Source organism: Capra hircus, chromosome 17 (assembly GCF_001704415.2).
Source record: "Capra hircus breed San Clemente chromosome 17, ASM170441v1, whole genome shotgun sequence".
Lineage (NCBI taxonomy): Eukaryota > Metazoa > Chordata > Mammalia > Artiodactyla > Bovidae > Capra > Capra hircus.
The window spans coordinates 18,943,855-18,963,623 of NC_030824.1; the positions used below are offsets into that span (position 1 = coordinate 18,943,855).

The following is a 19,769-nucleotide window of genomic DNA, read 5'->3' on the forward strand; positions in this document are numbered from 1 at the left end:
ATCCCTTGCAGTTAAACAAGACCATGCATGGGCGGTGCTCAATAAAGCGCCCAGCACCAAACTGTTAAAGCCCCAGTTTAAAATGGGGATTACCTGTATATTCAAAATGACATGGGCCATGGGAATTCCCTGGTAGTCCATTGGTTAGGACTCTGTGCTTTTTGGCCCCAGATTCAATCCCTGGTCAGGGAACTCAGATCCCACAAGACATGCAGTCAAATAAATAAAAGACACCTCCTTTAAAAACAAACCAAACACTACATGATCCAATTTAAGGAGGGCAGTTCAGTTCAGTCGCTCAGTCGTGTCTGAGTCTTTGCGACCCCATGAACACCACAGCACCACAGAACCAGGCCTCCCTGTCCATCACCAACTCCCAGAGCCTACTCAAACTCATGTCCATTGCATCAGTGATGCCATCCAACCATCTCATCCTCTGCTGTCCCCTTCTCCTCCAGCCTTCAATCTTTCCCAGCATCAGGGTCTTTTCAAATGAGTCAGCTCTCCTCATCAGGTGGCCAAAGTATTGGAGTTTCAGCTTCAGCATCAGTCCTTCCAATGAACACCTAGGACTGATCTCCTTTAGGTTGGACTGGTTGGATCTCCTTGCAGTCCAAGGGACTCTCAAGAGTCTTCTCCAACACCACAGTTCAAAAGCGTCAATTCTTCGGTGCTCAGCTTTCTTTATAGCCCAACTCTCACACCCATACATGACCACTGGAAAAACCATAAGCTTGACTAGACAGACCTTTGTTGACAAAGTAATGTCTCTGCTTTTTAATATGCTGTCTAGGTTGGTCATAACTTTCCTTCTAAGGAGCAAGAGTCTTCTGAAGGCAGTACATGCCCGAAATACAGCTTGCATCAAAATGCTTAAGTTTATATTACTTCCAGCACCATTTAAAGGAAAATACTCACCTTTCCGCTTCTTTGTTTTATTTTCCTTACAAGGACTATCTCTTGGTGAACTGCTGTTACTTGGAGCTGTCAAATCAATTCCCAGCAAACTATAAAGCTTTTTTCTGTCCGGAGCAGGGAAGTGTTTTTCAATGAGTGACTGTAAAACTCCTCTGTTCATAGAAGAGATAAAAAAGTGACAGTCAGTGGCTCAGTATGCAAAATTATTATATATAAAATATTACTGAAAGTATCTGCTTAAAGTAAGTACACTTTATTAGCAGCATCTCCAAATTGGATACAAGTTGGTTAGCTTCACATAATTATAAAGCCAGCTTGGGAACTCAGCACCAATGCTTTCTTTTTCAGAAATGCTGCAGCACAGGAGGACTCCATGTGGAAAAACTGAACATAAGGGACTGATTCAAAAGGTGATTCAGAACAGCTGGACTCTGAATATAAAGGACTTTAACAATCCTTTAACCAATTTATTTCACATGTATTTCCATTTTCAAGTATGTGAAAGAGTTAAAAATAATTAAATCTATGTCTTACTAAAAAACAAAAACAAAAAAATAAGTTTATTCAATCTTACAAGTTACTGATAATCCAGGTCAGAAGAATTTCAGTATTCTAGGCAAGACTATCCAAATGAAATGTAATGCAAACCAAGCGCAACTTTTACACTTTCTAGAAGCTGCATTAGGGCTTCCCTGATAGCTCAGTTGGTAAAAAATCTGCCTGCAATGCAGGAGATCCCAGTTCAATTACTGGGTCAGGAAGATCCGCTGGAGAAGGGATAGGCTATCCACTCCAGTATTCGTGGGTTACCCTCTTGGCTCAGCTGGCAAAGAATCTCCCTGCATGCCTGCAATGCGGGAGACCTGGGATCAATCTCTGGGTTGGGAAGATCCGCTGGAGAACGGAAAGGCTACCCACTCCAGTATTCTGGCCTAGAGAATTCCATGGACTGTATAGTCCATGGGGTCACAAAGAGTCGAACAGGACTAAGCGACTTTCACTTTCAGGAGCTACATTAAAAAGTTACAGAAAACAACCTGTCACTATAAAATGTCACAATGGAATGTTTTACATTCTATTTCCTTAAGTCTTTGAAACTTGGTGCATATTTCATACTTGAAGGTCATCTCATATTGGAGATGCTGCACTAGCCATGTAGTACCTATCATCTCAGAGGCAGTACTAGGCAAGATACAGATTAGCAGGTGCATGCTCTGAATTTAAAGGAGTTTTAAATTATGTCTTAAAAGGAGCCACTTGAATGTATCCCCTAAGGTCTTAAAAGGAGCCACTTGGATGTATCCCCTAAGGCAAAAGATACCATGGTGGCAAAAGTTATTTTGCTAGTTTTACTCCCAGAGTTGGAATTGTTTGGTTACGCAAAGCAAAAAATAACGTCTAAAGCCTTTCTTAAAATTCTTTTGACTTTTCAAGGATTATCTGCAATGCTGACACGAAAGCATAATAAACTGGGACAAACGAAACCACTATTATACAGCTGGATACTGGCGGTTTCAAATATACAAAGCAAAGACAAAACTGAAACTTAAACCAAGCTGTCAGAATTCCAAAGTGTACAAAACAGAAACCAAGCCCTTCCATTAGTCCAAATACTGGACATATAATGTTAAAATACTTAACATTTCAGTATTTCTATGTTACTGTTTTTCAATAGATATACTGCTATGGATACACAGGATTATGAAAACTCAGATCAGAAAAAATTAAAAGGCAAGAATTTTGCCTCCAGGAAATGCTAACACTTAAATTCATCTTAGTAAAGACTCAAAACCATAAACATTACTTGGCAGTTGAAACAAAATCATTCAATTCTCCCCCGCCCTCTTCCAAGGCTTCTAATGTTCTAGCTTCTCCCGTAGACTGCAGACCAATTACAACACACTGGAGGGAAAAAAAGAATGTTATTAGTTATAAATAAAAACATGTATGTGGTTTCTTACAACACATACTTTTATATATTTAGTTTAAAAAAAAAGATTTCAAGCCTTCCCTGGTGGCTCAGTGGTAAAGAATCCACTTGACAATGTAGCAGACATGGGTTCCATCCCTGATCCAGGAGGATCCCACATGCCACAGAGCAACTAAGCCCTTGAGCCACAACTACTGAAACCCACATGCCCTTGAGTCCATGCTCCACAACAAGAGAAGTCACGGCAATGGGAAGCCCAAGCACTGCAACCAGAGAAAAGCCCATGCAGCAACAAACACACAGCACGTTCAAAAATAAGTAAACTTAAAAAGATTTCAAACAAGAATTAGCCAGGTGACAGTATTACAGCAGTGAACGCTACTGAAGCCCCTGCTCCAGTTTTTTGTGATTTAAGTAGATATATATTCACCAAAAACGAAAACCTTTGCAGTATTACATATCCATGATATCAGTGGTTACATCTATGGATAGCCAAGTTATAGTGATGTTTATTTGTTTATACTTTTTTGAGCTACCCAAATTCTTTATAAATACATATTCCTTTTATTGTCATAAAAATGTATTTTTTAAAGCCTCACTGTTAATACTCTTACAACTATCCTTTAGAAACAAAGGCTTTTATAAATAGAAAACTTCAACACCCCAAAGACTAAAACAAAACCAAAGACGCATCTGTTAATGCATTCTCCAACTTACTTTTCCATTCTTGATTTCTTCTCGAGCTAGTTGCACAACTCTTTTAACTTTGGATGCTATGCACAAGTATTTGAAAAATCTCTGGTGAGCAGACCAGAACTGACCCCACATGGATTTCTTCATTCTCTGCTCAGCATCAATCAGATCTGCAGCTTGCTGAAACCGCTCTCGAGCAATGACCCACTGAAGGCACACAAACAACAGACATTTCAATCTTCGAGTGTGATTTACTTCAATATGACTAATTCAATCAAAAGAATGTGTAAGACACCATTAACATTAATTCAATGAAGAATTTTCAATAACTTGGGAACCTCTAAACAAATGTTTTTTAGGACACTCACACAGAGCTGTCTCAAAATTCCTATTAACTAATACAGTAATTTTAGGAAACAGTTATGTTGATTTTTAAAGCTATGCATGCTATGCTATAAATGGTTATTTCTTTTAAGTTACTGTAACAGAGAAAACTGGGAAAATAAGGATCCAGTAATTCATCTGCTGTTTTACGGCAGAAATATACTGTGAGCTGACAGACATTACACTGGATAAAACTAACAAAAACATCGTCGGGTACATTAAAAATACTTGGAGTTAAGGAAAAAAGGCTTACCAGTTTGACTGCTTTGTTATACATTTTAACATAGCTCTGAGAAAGAAGAACTTCCTCAATTTTGAAGGTCACTCCAGTAAAGCTCAGCTGTCGAGCAATGTACATTCCTCTAAGCTTCATATCCATAGCAACTATTTCCATGGCACCAACACCTCTGAATAAAATTAAAACACACAGTAACTATCATTAAATATAGTAGAGCTTTAACATACATGGAAGAGATTTTAGCAATAATACCTCTTTTAGATTGCTACTGAGAGCAAATAATGTACACTGTAAATTGCATTACCTCCGTTCTACCGCCTGAATAAAGTCACTGAATTCTCTAAATGGAGTTCCCTCACCCCATATTCCAAGACGGTTCATATAGGCCATATTTCGTGGTTCAGAAGCACCTGAAAAACCCCCAAACAAAACATATTACAGCTGAAAAAATAACATGTAAAAAAAATCTTTATCTTTTAAATAAATACTCACCAGTGGCACTAGCATAGACAACTCTGGCTTTTGGCAATTTGTTCTGAAGTTCTAAAACTGCTAAGCCTGTCTTGGTTGGCTTTGAAGAACCAACAGGACATAAGTTTTTTGCTTTATGACATTCATCAAAAACTATCTGTAAAGAATAAATTAAGGAACATGTCACTTTAGTACCAAGTGTCTCTAATCTCAGAAAGACTTAACTTTTATTTCCCTAAGGCCTGGGGAAACACGCAAGAGTCCTAAAGAGTAAACAAACAAACAAAAACAGAAAAAAATTCTGGAGTGAAAATAAATCATGATTATCTCGGGGAGGGATGCTGTTGGTAACAAGGCCCTGCACATGAACTTTTTCTTTTTTTACTGACACCCATACACCTATCATCTGGTTCATCAAACCCTAACATTTTACCGTATCTGCTGCAGATTGTTTTCTTTTTTAAAGTTACAAATATAAACAAACCCCTCTATGTGATTCTTCTCCTTGATTTCTGCCACTGTGCTAGCCACAGAGGCATTCACTGAATTTGGCACTAATCTTAACTAGATATTTAAATCTTTTCCTAGATACAAAAAAAGTTACTACTGTGGAAAATGAAGACTGCTTAAATCAAATGGGGGGTTGGTGAGGGCCTATGGTTTTTCTTTTTGATTAACTGCTGTTACACTGTCCTTCAGGTGGCTGAAAGGAGTTTCGTAACTTCTTCAGACATCACTAGGTGCCAAAGCTCTCACAGGACAACTCTGATGCTATATGAATTCTGTCATTCTGCTAGCACTGATACAGTTCTTGGGTCCACCACTCCATTAGAACCATTGGCTCCAATCATATTAATCTGTTACAAATCTTACAAAGCTGGGTGCTTCTTGGTATTTAGGTCCACATTCTATTTTAAGGCTGCATATTCAGCATGTCCCATACCTATTAACATTTTCCTAAAGCAGGAACTAAACAGTGGCCTCATATATGACAGCTATAAAACAGAATCAACTATCTGACTCCCTTGCAAGCTATGTAATCATTAAAGCTCTCATTCCAGCAGTCTTTTTACTTAACTTCAGAATTCCCATATATTACATTAACTTTCATGTCATTAAAAAACATAAAATTTGTTGCAAAGGATACCACTCCATCGAAGTCATCACCGCACCAATGTAGAAGTTGTTTTAACCTCGTTTTATATTTACCACCAGACTGACTTTCACCAATAAGTGAAGAATAGGTAGCAAAAATAACACCCTTCTTCACACTCCCATTATGTTTGGAAGAAATTTTTCCATATTTAAACTGAAAAAGAAAAGAGAAGAACTTAATACACTTCTGCCTCTGAAATATTTATCCCACCCAAATTTATACAGTAGGGAAATGATGGTACTAATACACTTTTGTCTCTGAAGTATTTATCCCACCCAAATCTATATAGCAGGGAAATGATGGTACCATGATGGGCTTTAGGAAAGTCAAAGGACCTCTTAAGATCATACACAAACTTTCTCACACACCAGTGCATACATACATACACACACGTGTGTGTATATATATATAATTAATATATAAGGATCCAGTTTTCAAAGTCTATCCTCAAAAAACATTACAAACCAAGCTCTCCCCAAGAAAAAGGCACAATATTCATTCTACCAATATTTACTATGCATTTTCTATATGGAAAGCACTGTAATTAAGATCTGAGGGATATATAAGAATTATGATCAATAGTTACTGCAGCCCTCCTCAATTATACTGACTCAGAAATTAAAAATATTTCTAGATGCCCATTACACGTTTTAGTTTTGAACTGTTGGTAATTATCCAAGACACAATACTTTCACCTACCAACCCATTCAGTAAACCTTATCCCAAAAAAAGGCACTGATGGGCAGAGCAACACTGAAGCAACTTAGGACTAGTCTGTACATTTGCTCACTTAGGACTAGATGCACATTTATTTATTCACTGTCAAAGGCCTCGCAGAGAAGTGCCTGCAGGAATTAGGTTTGTCTAGTCTACCTACCCCTGTGACTCCAGGAATTGGTGCCTAGTAGGCCAATAAAAACTTGCTAAATGAACATTAAACTGTGCTTCTAGAAAGTGAAACTTATCTTCTTCCAAATGACAGAACTGTTTTAACATGAACACAGGTACAGGTATACAAGTTCATTGAATATACAAATATCTAAACCAGTCTCCAAACCACAATTCATGATGCAATGACACACTACCTGTCCACACAGCTCTATTACACTGCCCTCTTACATGCACTGTATTAGTTTCATCCATCAATAACAGTTTTATAAAAAGAAACAATGAAAAAAGCCCTGAAGACTGAGAGAATGAACCCCATAAAAAGAGACAATGCCTATTTTACTTGCCACTACATAACCCACCTGGCACATTATCTAAACCAAAAATCAACAATTGTGGCTAGCACTCACTATACTCTTTGTGAAATAACTCAAGCATATTCAAAAGCTGAGACATTACTTTGCCGACTAAGGTCTGTCTAGTCAAGGCTATGGTTTTTCCAGTGGTCATGTATGGATGTGAGAGTTGGCCTGTGAAGAAGGCTGAGCGCCGAAGAACTCATGCTTTTGAACTGTGGTGTTGGAGAAGACTCTTAAGAGTCCCTTGGACTGCAAGGAAATCCAACCAGTCCATTCTGAAGGAGATCAGCCCTGGGATTTCTTTGGAAGGAATGATGCTAAAGCTGAAACTCCAGTACTGTGGCCACCTCATGTGAAGAGTTGACTCACTGGAAAAGACTCTGATGCTGGGAGGGATTGGGGGCAGGAGGAGAAGGGGACGACAGAGGATGAGATGGCTGGATGGCATCACTGACTCGATGGACGTGAGTCTGAGTGAACTCTGGGAGTTGGTGATGGACAGGGAGGCCTGGCGTGCTGCAATTCATGGGGCCGCAAAGAGTCGGACACAACTGAGCGACTGAACTGAACTGAACTGAACTGAATCCTCTTAACAACCCTATAAAGTGGAAACTATCATTCTTGCCTCACAGATATTTACTGAATGATCAACTGAAGAGAAGACTTTCATACCTTATTCAATGAATGGACCAAAATGTTTTTTGCTCCAATATCCCTCAAATCTCTTTCAGCATCATACTTTAAATCATTTGAAACACTGAACCTATAAAAAAGAAAGGAAAAAAAAAATACACAAATTAAATGCAAATCCTATCATTCTAGCAGTATTCAGGAATAAATAAAATCAGGCCTTGACACTTCTAAAAAAATACACGTACTCATTAAGACTCATCCTCATATGCTGGTCATTTGCAAATGAAAGTTCCCACAGACAGTCTTTAGCACTTACCACAAAGCCCTTTTTCTACTCAACAAATAATTTTCATAGATGATTCCTGCTATTGTCCTTCCTTTTCCTACACCAGCACCATCGCCTATTAAGAAGCCGGCACGATCTCCATTAGGTAGGAACGTTTCATGTTGCTGAAATGAAAATGCTGATAATTAATCTCTTCCTTTAGATATTTTGGTGATCGGTTTCTCATATTATTTTAGCAATATATTAATATTGTCTATTTTTATACCAATGACATACAGTTAGCTTAGTGTGGAAACTATACTTACTATACAGGAATACTCTGTTTCATTTTGCAGCATGTACTGTTAACTGCACTTCTGGGAAACAGCATTTTTTTTTTTTTAAACGAACTGACAGAAATGTTTTATCAAGCAATTTTATTGGTGCCATTTTTCCAAAAGCATTTTCTCATTTCATGTCTGTATCATACTTTGGTAATTCTCATAATACTTTAAAACTTTTTTATTATTATTATGTTTGTTACTGTGATCTGTGATGAGTGATCTTTGATGTTACTACTGTAATTATTTCAGGGTGCCATGAACTTTGCCCATAATTAATAAACATTGTGTGTACTGTGACTGCTTCACTTACTGACCATTTCCCCCATCTCTCTCTTTCTCCTTTGGCCTATTTCCTGAGACACAACAGTACTGAAACTAAACCAATTAATAATTCTACAATGGATTCTTTAAGCATTCAAATAGAGGGAATGGGAACCATGTCTCTCACTTTAAATCAACAGCTAGAAATGATTATTTTAAGGCCAGGCTGCAAGGCATGTGGAATTTTAGTTCTCTGATCAGGGATGGAAACCACAGCCTGTGTATTGGAAGTACAGAGATTTAACCACTAGGCAGCCAGGGATCTTCCCTAGAAATGATTATAACATAAGGAAGGCATGTTGAAAGCCACAATAGGCTGAACACTAGGCCTCTTACTCCAAACAGCCAAGTTGTGAAAAGAAAAAGGTCTTAAAGGAAACTGAAAGTGCTACTTCAGTGAACAAACAATAAGAAAGAAAACCAGCCTTATTACTGATATTAAACTTTTAGTGGTCGAGATAGAAGACCAAACCAGCCATAACATTCCCTTCAGCCAAAGCCTAATCCAGAGCAGGGCCTGGATTCTCTTTAATTCTATGCAGACAGACAGGTGAGAGCTGCAGAAGAAGCTAGTAGAGGCTGGATCATGAGGTTTAAGGAGTCTTCTCCATAACATAAGCACAAGGAGAAAACAGCAAGTGCTGATGTAGAAGCTAAACCAAGTTATCCAGAAGATAATAGGGTAAAAGTGGCAACATTACACAACAGATTTCCAATGTAGATGAAACAGCCTTCTATTTGAAGAAGATGCCATCTAGGGTATTCACAGCTTAAGAGAAGTCAATGCCTGGCTTCAAAGCTTCAGAGGACAGGCTGACTTATGAGGGGTTAATGCAGCTGGTGACCTGAAGCTGAAGCCAATGCTCATTTCCCACTCCAAAAATCCTAGGGCCCTTAAGAATTATGCTCAGTCTATGTTGCCTGTGGCCTACAAATCGAACAACAGAGCAGTACATCTGTTTACAACATGGTTTACTGAATATACGAAAGCCACTGTTGAGACCTACTACTGCTCAGAATAAAAGATTCCTTTCAAAGTAATACTGCTCACTGATGATGTACCCAAGAGCTCTGATGGAGACACACAATATCAATGTCACTTTCATGCCCACTTTATAACACAACAGCTATTCTACAGTCCATGAACCCAAGAGTAATTTCAACTTTCAAGTCTTACTCTTTAAGAAATACATTTTGTAAGGCTGTAACTGCCAGAAATAGTGACTCTTCTAATCGATCTGGACAAAATCAATTGAAAACGTCCTGAAAAAGAAATCACCATTCTAGATGCCAGTAAGAACATTCGTGATTCATGGGAAGAGGTCAAACTACCAACATTAACAGGAGTTTGGAAGATGATTCCAACCCTCATGGATGACTCTGAGGAGTTCAAGACTTCAATGGAAAAAGTAGATTCTTGAGATGAAAATGAAATGAAAATGATTCCTGATGAAAATGCTGTGAAGATTGCTGAAATGAAAACAAAGGATCTAGACTATCACATAAACTTAGTTAATAAAGCAGTGGCACAGTTTGAGGACCGACTCCAACCCTGAAAGAAGTTCCACTGTGGGTAAAATGTCATCAAACGGCACTGCATGCTACAGAGAAACGATCAGTGAAAAGAAGAGGGAATCGATGCAGCACACCTCACTGCAGTCTCATTTTAAAAACCTGCCACAGCCACCCCAACCTTCAGCAGCGACCATTCTGATCAGTCAGCAGCCATTAACACCAACACCAGGACCCTGCACTAGCAAAAAGATTACAATTTGCTGAAGGCCCAAGTGAAGATTAGCATTTTTTAGCATTATTTCTAAATTAAGGTATATACATTTTGGGGGGGGGAGGGACATAATGCTATTGTACACTTAGCAGACATCATAGTGTAAACACTAAGTTTTACAGGCACCGGGAGACAAAAAAGTTCATGTGACTCATTTTATGCAATGTTTGCTGTACTGCGGTGGTCTGGAACCAGATCTGCCCTATCTTTGAGGTCTGATTTTGTTTTTTTCCCCTTGCTACCCTGGCATGTACAGGTAACTAAAGCTAACAAACTGGTGAGCATTCTTCCATAATTTTTCAATGACTATACAATCAAATACAAACCTTTTTATAACACATAAATATAGTGGATGGTTGCATATTTATTTTACAAAAATGGAGTATATCAGAAATCCTCTCAAGACAACTGGCCTAAGATAAAAGCTAGTACAACACCCATATGATAACACCAAAGTTTATTCAATCACTCCCCAAGGGTGTGAGCTTTCAAATCTTTTCTAGCTTTCAGTCTCTAGGGGGGAAAAGCTGCAACAAATAGCCTGATATGTATGTTCTTATCTAATAGTTCCATGAAACAGACTCCCAGTTCCAGTAATGGAACTGTTAGGTCAAAGGATATATGCATTTTTAATTTTAACACATGTTACCAGTGAGCCCCAGAAAGGCTATAACAATTTATCATTTCCACTATAAATGCAGTCACCAAATCCATGCTATCCTTTTCATTTTCTAATACATAAAACTAAAAAAAATCACATTCACAAGTTTTTCATTCAAGGAAAACTTAACTTTGAATCAAAACTAGTATATATTGTGAACTAAGATTAAAAATAAAAACTGTACATAGTTAAAAAATATTATGGCTTACCTGGGCTGCATAAGTAATTGCTTCAAGCTGTAATGCTGATAACCAGCCATTATCAATGGTTTCTTCAGAAATAGATGTCTTGTACCAAACATCAGGAGGAGTAACACTGGATAAAGAACTAGTCTCAACTACAGCATCTGGGTGACGTAGGCCAATTTTTACTAAACAAAGGTTTAAAAATACTTCATTTTAATTATTCTGAGTAATAACACTTTCACTCTTATCATAAAATATTATAGCATTCCTCCTCTGACAGAGAAATGTAAGTAACTATACACCCTGGGACCCTATATAAAGTCACTGATTGATGTAAAGTACTGTTTACATTTAATTAACGTGATCTACTTACCAACTACCTATGGTTTAAACAGAGACTTGTGAGGGTGGGGGAGGCTCAACAGGGAGGGGATTCATATAGACATGGCTGATTCGGGCTTCCCTGGTGGCTCACACAGTAAAACATCTACCTGTGATGCAGGAGACCTGGGTTCGATCCCTGGATTGGGAAGACCCCCTGGAGGAGGGGATGGCAACCCATTCGAGTATTCTTGCCTGGAGAATTCCCATGGACAGAGGAGACTGGTGGGCTACAGTCCATACGGTCGCAAAGAATCGGACATGACTGAGTGATTAGGCATAGCATGGCTGATTCACGTTATATGGCAGAAACCAACACAACATTGTAATTATCCTCCAGTTAAAAAGAGAGTAAAATAAATAAATCTATCGAAAGAGACTCGCTGATTAAACAGATCTAGGAAAACACTGCCTCAATTCATGCCACGAGGTTCTCTGCAGTGGCAGAGCACACTCCTAGGTTAAGTTCATTTTAAATGATATAGAAAGTAGGGAACTAGAATCCATATACAGTTGGTAAACAGATTTTTAGTTTGAGTGGTCTTATTAGTGACTTTTTATAGAAACCCAGAGTGTATGAGAAACAAATTCTAGCCACAGATTTTCCTATATTACCCTCAGAAAATGAAAAGGTGAAAAAATTTATATATAAACTAAAAATTACTAATTTTCAACTTAATATACTGGCCACTTTAAAAAAAAAAAAACAAAAAACTGAATCACGGTCCTTGTGGGGAAAAGAGGAAGAAATGGTGTTAATTTAAACCACTGAATTCAAATAGCACATTTTATTTTAAGATTCCCATGGTTTTATAGCTTGTTTTAGATAAGCTGTATAAACTATAACGCTAAGATATATGTTTACATCTCCGTAATTTACTCTGATTTTATAATCACTGCTGATACGAGCAAAATTAACTTGAAAGGAAAAAGCTTTTTTTGCTCTTGGGTTTTAAAAGACTTCATTCCAAAACAAAGTTCTAAATTTGTGTAGGAAAATTAAAACTCACAGTAGAATTTTCATGTAGCTATTTTAAAACATATTATAGTTTAAAACATATTCATACACAGCTCATACTTATCAAATCCTGAGGTACCCAACATGGACAGATCCTAATAGGTAACAATGTGTGGGGGAAAGTTTTTAAGTTTAAAAGGAACCCAGAGGTTGTTCATTACTTTAACAAATCTCAAAGACATACATTTTATTGGCATATACTCTGCATAGGTTTCCGCATGACCCATTTCTTCTTCATCTTCTTCTTCTGGTTCATCTTCCTCTTTCACAACAGGGACCTTCTGTAATACCAAGACAGCAAAATCAAATAAGTCCAGAGAATGGAGGCCCAACCAACACACAGAAATACTCTTCTACAGGAATACCCACTATCTTCATCTTGGAAGCAGGACATGCCATTCTATAGGTTCCTAAAATCTAGGTCATACTCTATGGCTTCCCTGCTTCTCCAATGATGAGCACAGACAATCTGTGATGTGATATTATCACACACACACACATGGATCACCACAGGGCTCCACCACCTTCTCAAACTAGCTTCCCTTTCAACACTGCCCACCAGCCTCCCTGATGCCCAGATGTCTCTCGGTTAGTCCTCACTCTTCATTCCAATTCCAAGAACAGAAAGAACAAGAGGTTTGGAGGAAAAAGGTGGCTGAGCCCAGCAGCACATTCTACAACCTCATGGGCAGGAACTCTCTCTAAGTCTCACTCCCACCCTCTTTTCACTTCACCTCCATCTGTTTTCTTTCCCTTGGGTCCTAAAACCAAAACCCCAGAAAACTCGGGAGTTTAAATGTTCTTCTGAAACACTGGATTTATTTCAGACGTCTGTGTCTCCACAGACACAAAAACAATACCACATCATCATCTCTCCAAACACTGGCACATCTCAGAGTAAAATGACGAGTTATTAGTAACTACACCAGGAGAACAGCAGACCAGGAGAAGCCCAGACAGTCCCAGGCAAAGTGAGTGAATGGCCACTATAGCCATGTTACCTTGTATTCCTCTACAGAATCTTAAAGGGGTAGAGACAGGGAGAACAGGGGATAGGAAGCCCTAAAAAAGCTTCTTTTCACTACCAGCAAACTATAAAGGGAATCTCTCTATGAATGAGGGCTTACTCAAGGAAGAATGCAGGGAGAAGCTGTGAGACCAGAGAAAGACAAAGAGAAAACCCAGTTAGGATTTACACGTAATGCCAAGGATAAAATGGTATTAAAAGGTTAAGATCAGGCTTCTCTTTTGTTTCATTTTTACTTAATCTAGGGCAGAATATGATGACACACAGATACTCAATAAATGTGGGAAGGAATAGGGAGATGATAGATAAACATTCAGCCAACATCAATCCATGAAGTCCTTTAGGAAAAAAAAGTCAAAAAAACTCTGAATATTCTCAGGAAGTATGCCAAAATGAAACCCGCTTTCAGAAATAAGAGACCAAATGGGGCTGGTCAAAGAAACAGACACAAACCCCAATTCTGCTGAATTTGTGTAGCCTTGGGCAAATCACTACATCCTCAGTCTTCCCTACCCACCCTTTGCACCTCTTCTTCATCTATAAAACAGGAATATATACTATACTGAATGACCAGCCTCCTTTCTCCCTCTACCTTAAAAAATTTTTTATCACAGATATAATTGGAGATTAGCTGGTCACAAAATTCAGGGACCAGACAAGTAATATTTCTAAGCCAGCTGGAGACAAAGTGGCAACTGACACCAAGCTTAGGGTGAAGGAGCAAAATGAAGGGTAGGGAAACTGTGGCACATGGGGAACATGTGACTAACACACAGGAGATGCTCACTACGACTCTAGGTATTTTTATGTGTTAGCGACACATTCAAGATTTTTCAAAATAATGTGGAGGCCAAACAAGCTTCCCTTTCCCAGTTTGCAATCTCTTAGATGTCACTTAACTACTAGGACAATACAGAACTTCTGACATGTTATGGGCAACATGGGCTAGACTAGAAACTTGAACACTAAAATCTTTAAGAAAAATACATACTTATTTTCAAAAAAAATCAACTTTCAAGTAAGCTATTGGCACACAATCACTAAGTAAACTGATACTGCCAGGATTTATTCTCCTGGCCCCTGTTCAAAACCTCAGGCACAAGTTGCTTTGCTGTCCCCCCAAGTCCAAATTCCATTCCCAGTCTTACCAATCCTCTGGTATCGTTATGTACAGTCACCTCTTATTTTCTCATTTTTTTTCTTTCCCCTTACCTTTTCCATTCACCTCTGAAATTCCTCAAGTTTAGTTCCTTGTCACTTCCTTTCTGGATTACCTGACAACCACCTAACCTGTTTCTTCTTCCCAATCAATCCTCAGTCACTAACATGTCCCTCTACTTCCATCTAGTCGCCCTCCCTGGTGCTGCTCCAATTCCCAAATCTAACAAACTCAAGACCTTTCACAGACCCCCCAGTCAACCATTCCAATTTCTTCCTGCAAGCCAAGTATCCCAAGCACATAGCTACCACCTTCTCTGTGCCTACTGATGCTGTAGCTCCCTTCCTAATATGCCCTCTCTGTTTCTCCATACTCAACCCAACTCCATGACACCTCCTCCATAAACTGAACTCCTACCAGGCCACCTTAGTCTCATCTTCCTCCAAACTTATAATCCTTATTGCGAGCATCACAACACACCTCTTGCTGTATCTTCTATTACTACTTAAACCGCATGGTGTTAAATTATGTTTATTAAAAGGGGGAACCAGAAACCCACCTCACAGAGGCAGGGTTAAACAATTATTAAATACAGGTATAGAATCAATTTTTTTGCCTTTTCATACAAAGGTCCATCTAGTCAAGGCTATAGTTTTTCCAGTAGTCATGTATGGACGTGAGAGTTGGACTATAAAGAAAGCTGAGTGCTGAAGAACTGATGCTTTTGAACTGTGGTGTTGGAGAAGACTCTTGAGAGTCCACTGGACTGCAAGGAGATCCAGCCAGTCCAGCCTAAAGGAAATCAGTCATCAATATTCATTGGAAGGACTGATGTTGAAGCTGAAACTCCAATACTTTGGCCACCTGATGCAAAGAGCTGACTCATCTGAAAAGACCCTGATGCTGGGAAAGATTGAAGGCTGGAGGAGAAGGGGACAACAGAGGATGAGATGGTTGGATGGCATCACCGACTCAAAGGGCATGAGTTTGAGTAAACTCTGGGAGTTGGTGAGGGACAAGGAGGCCTGGCGTGCTGCAGTCTATGAGGTCGCAAAGAGTTGGACACAACTGAGGACTGAACTGATTGTATCAATTTACCTGAAGCATATAGCACTTTCAAAAGGTAATTTAAAAAAAAAAGTTATTATATGGGGTGGGGGGTGGAGGGAGATTCAAGAGAGAGGGGACATATGTGTACCTATGGCTGAGTCATGTTGATGTATGGCAGAAACCAACACAACATTTAAAGCAATTATCCTACAATTAAAAATAAATTTTTAAAAAGTTATCACAGTGCTCGCTTCGGCAGCACATATACTAAAATTGGAACGATACAGAGAAGATTAGCATGGCCCCTGCGCAAGGATGACACGCAAATTCGTGAAGCGTTCCATATTTTTTGGAGCTGGTGCATGGGGATGACCCAGAGAGATGTTATGGGGAGGGAGGTGGGAGGGGGGTTCATGTTTGGGAACTCATGTAAGAATTAAAGATTTTAAAATTTAAAAAAAAATAAAAAATAAAAAAGTTATCACATAATTGCTTACAATTAAACCATTATATATCTGACAATTCCTAACTAGCTATATAATAAGGCTCAATCATAAAATGACTGTAACTATGAAATTCTTTTGGTTAACTCCACAGTCTTTTTTACTTATCAGATAGGATTCACAATAAAAAAGGTGTTAGTATTATATGTAATACTCTATCAAATATGCAAGTTACAATCACCTTGTTTAGAACATATTAGCTTATTCCAGTGAGGATTAATGCTTAGTTTATGTGGCTGAGACACTCTCCTTCACCTAAAAAATACACTTAGCCAAGGGTATAGCCAAGTGTATTTTCATACCACACAAAAACAGATACAGTTTTTGAAACTCACCATGGTTGGGGAAAAACTTCTCATTTTCATGTCATTTATCCATATTCTTGCTACTTCTTTATTAGAAGACTCTTTCTTTACTGTGCCATTGCTTACATCAGCTGATGAGGAGAGACAACTTACATTTTAGAACAAGACATTGTTCAAACAAACAATTTTCCTACAGTTTAAAAAAAAAATTCAGTAAAGTTTACCCACTTCACAAACCAAAGAATACAAATCTGCTTATTTCCAATTAAGCATTAGGATAAAAATATTCAAAGCTACATGTCATTATGCAGATAAGAACTGAAAACAAAAAGAAATGTGTGTACAGGAAATTTGAAAACTATTTATCAAAAAGACACCTCAACCAGAACACTATTTGGCAGTTTACTTCAAAACAATTAATTACCAAAGGCTAGCATTATTCTGCGGAGAAGGCAATGGCGACCCACTCCAGTACTCTTGCCTGGAAAATCCCATGGACAGAGGAGCCTGGTGGGCTGCAGTCCATGGGGTCGCAAAGAGTGGGGAACAACTGAGCGACTTCACTTTCACTTTTCACTTTCATGCATTGGAGAAAGAAATGGCAACCCACTCCAGTGTTCTTGCCTGGAGAATCCCAGGGACAGGGGAGCCTGGTGGGCTGCTGTCTATGGGGTCACACAGAGTCGGACATGACTGAAGTGACTTAGCAGTGGCAGCAGCAGCAGCATTATTCTGAGACACTTCACTTAGTTCATTAAAAAACAAAACAAAACACCTTGTGTTATCACAGAGACAGAGTCAATCTCACTTGATCTGGAGGCATCATTAACTTTCTAGGCAAAATAATTATTTCTTTTAATTAGGGGAAAAAAATTAAAAAATCAAGGAACTCTGGTCTTCCTTCCCTCAGAATAAAGATCCAAACAAAGAACCTGGGCTTCTATACTAGTGGTTTACACACTCTTTTTAAACATTAAAAACAGAACCTCTCAATCAAAGCAGAACTGCTTGACTGAGAAACCCAGAACCCCTGTAACCAGCCTCTAGCCATCCCTGAAGCATTCCCAGTACTGAGAATGCTTGAGATCAGTGTGGAAATCGCATCAGGAGAAGGCATCAGCATCTTGTTTACATACTCTATCAAAAGATGGGGAGTACTTTGGTGGCCTGTCACTTTGGACTACACAATGACTAGGATTAAAGCATTAGATAAAGAAACTGGTACAGAAATAATAAATTTAAACTTGGGGACACAGATTTGTTTCACATGGAAGAGCCAGTGAACAGTTTCATAGAAAGGACTGGAACTCAACCGAGACCAGAATCCAAAGAGAAACCCAAAGGGCTAAGGACTACAAAAGGGCAGTATCCACACAGACAAACAGAAGAGAACAGGCACTGAATTCCCTGGTGGTCCTGTGGTTAGGACTCCATGCTTTCACTGCTGAGGGCCTGGGTTCAATCCCTGGTCACGGAACTAGGATGCCACAAGTGAGGCAGGGCAGCCAAAAACAAAAGACAAGAGAGACAGAGAACATGCCAAACCTTGCTCTTTGTTATTTCACTGTTCATCTTTCTTCCCTTTCAATAAAAAAAATGACCCTCTCCTACAACACAAAACTTAGTTTATCTTCAGTATTCATTCACCGTGTTTCTTTTTCGTCCCTCCTCCAGTATGACAACTTCTCGGGCTTCCACACAAGGATGGCCTTGACTTGCAGTCATCTATCTTTAAAAACTGTTACACTGGATGTAGACGTTACTGTACTAGATATTACTTGGTCAGCTTCAAATCTACCCTGTTTTGCTCTCTCAACTCTTTCCTCACAATGGCAGAGCAGCAGTCTTTCTCCTCATTAAACCCAGACTTTAATGAAAATCAGCTTTCACTAACTGCTGATCAGCCCTAAGTCTCCCAAGAGCCATTTCAGATCAGATGCTGCCCTGCACCTCAGCTAGGTCAGGGTCATAGTCCTGCTCTCCGTGACAAAGGTTGGAAATCAGTCCTAAGATAGTTAAAACGATTTCTCAATGAGCGTCAAGTTGCCAGGCTCCAGTTAGTTCAAGACAGTAACCTACAGCCATAAAGCACAACCGTATGGACTCAAACAGAAAAATTAGATTATCTGATATTTTTTATTACACTTGTCACTGGAGACAATGTTAGTTCTGCATCACTCTACAAACACTCCTTGCCCATTCCTTCAGAACGCCCCTGGCTTTCTACTTCACAAATGCAAGGACATTAGAACTTCCAATCAATCAATTCTGCTGCAAAATTACATACGGTCTGCATCAGATGTTAAAACGTATGGCCCACAACTGGAAATAAAGCAGTTGTGTGGAAGGAGGAACTCTCTATTCAATACCTGTAACCTCATTCCAAGGGCTGAATGGGATGTTACATATTAGTATAAATCACCAGGCAGTCAGGCAAATACTATTTAACTCAATGGAAAAAGAAAGGAAAGAATATCCTTCTCAAGAGTTCACATTTTGAGAATTCCTCAGCAGTCCAGTGGTAGAACTCCATGCTTTCACTGCCAATGGCACAGGTTTGATCCCTGGTCAGGGAGTTAAGATCCAGCAAGCCACCCAATTCAGCCAAAAATAAACAAATAAATTATCTGTTAAATAACTGAGCAATAAATAAAAGCCTCTATAAAGAAAAATTAACTGTAAAATTTACATTCTTTACACACAAATGAATTTCTAAAAAAAGTGGTCAAAGCACTGTTGAGCTTTTTCTCTTTAGACCTAAACCTACACTTAAAATATTAGATTACCTAATGGTAATTGTTGAACAATTCTTGTGAATATACTAAAATCCACTGACTTGTACCCCTTTAGAAGGTACAATGGTATGTGAATTACCTCAATAAAGCTATTATTTAAAAAGCATTATGAGTGCTCACTTCAAAGAAAATATAGTGAACTATTTTTACAATAAAAGTTTATACATTAAAAAAAAAATTTACTAAAAACACAACTACCAACAAGCAATGAAGCTAATGACAGGTTAAGATCATAAAACTGTAGGAATTAAAAGAACAAAGCATCAGCCCGTTACCTTAAGCATGGTCCAAAGACCACC

The 19,769-nt window shown here is 38.7% G+C and overlaps 1 protein-coding gene across 3 annotated transcripts in view; it reads right to left on the reverse strand.

Annotated features, from left to right (window-relative positions):
• SBNO1 (strawberry notch homolog 1) overlaps positions 1-19,769 on the reverse strand; it is a 56,645-nt gene that overhangs the window by 25,052 nt on the left and 11,824 nt on the right. For all 3 annotated transcript variants that reach the window (XM_005691365.3, XM_005691367.3, XM_018061358.1), the window contains exons 5-16: positions 16,706-16,806; positions 12,816-12,912; positions 11,257-11,417; positions 7,987-8,120; positions 7,710-7,800; positions 5,782-5,943; positions 4,656-4,791; positions 4,468-4,573; positions 4,179-4,332; positions 3,566-3,748; positions 2,723-2,820; positions 919-1,070 (exon numbers count right to left, since the gene is read on the reverse strand). In XM_005691365.3, coding sequence (XP_005691422.1) covers positions 919-1,070; positions 2,723-2,820; positions 3,566-3,748; positions 4,179-4,332; positions 4,468-4,573; positions 4,656-4,791; positions 5,782-5,943; positions 7,710-7,800; positions 7,987-8,120; positions 11,257-11,417; positions 12,816-12,912; positions 16,706-16,806 — 1,575 coding nt within the window. The remainder of the gene's footprint in view (positions 1-918; positions 1,071-2,722; positions 2,821-3,565; positions 3,749-4,178; positions 4,333-4,467; positions 4,574-4,655; positions 4,792-5,781; positions 5,944-7,709; positions 7,801-7,986; positions 8,121-11,256; positions 11,418-12,815; positions 12,913-16,705; positions 16,807-19,769) is intronic.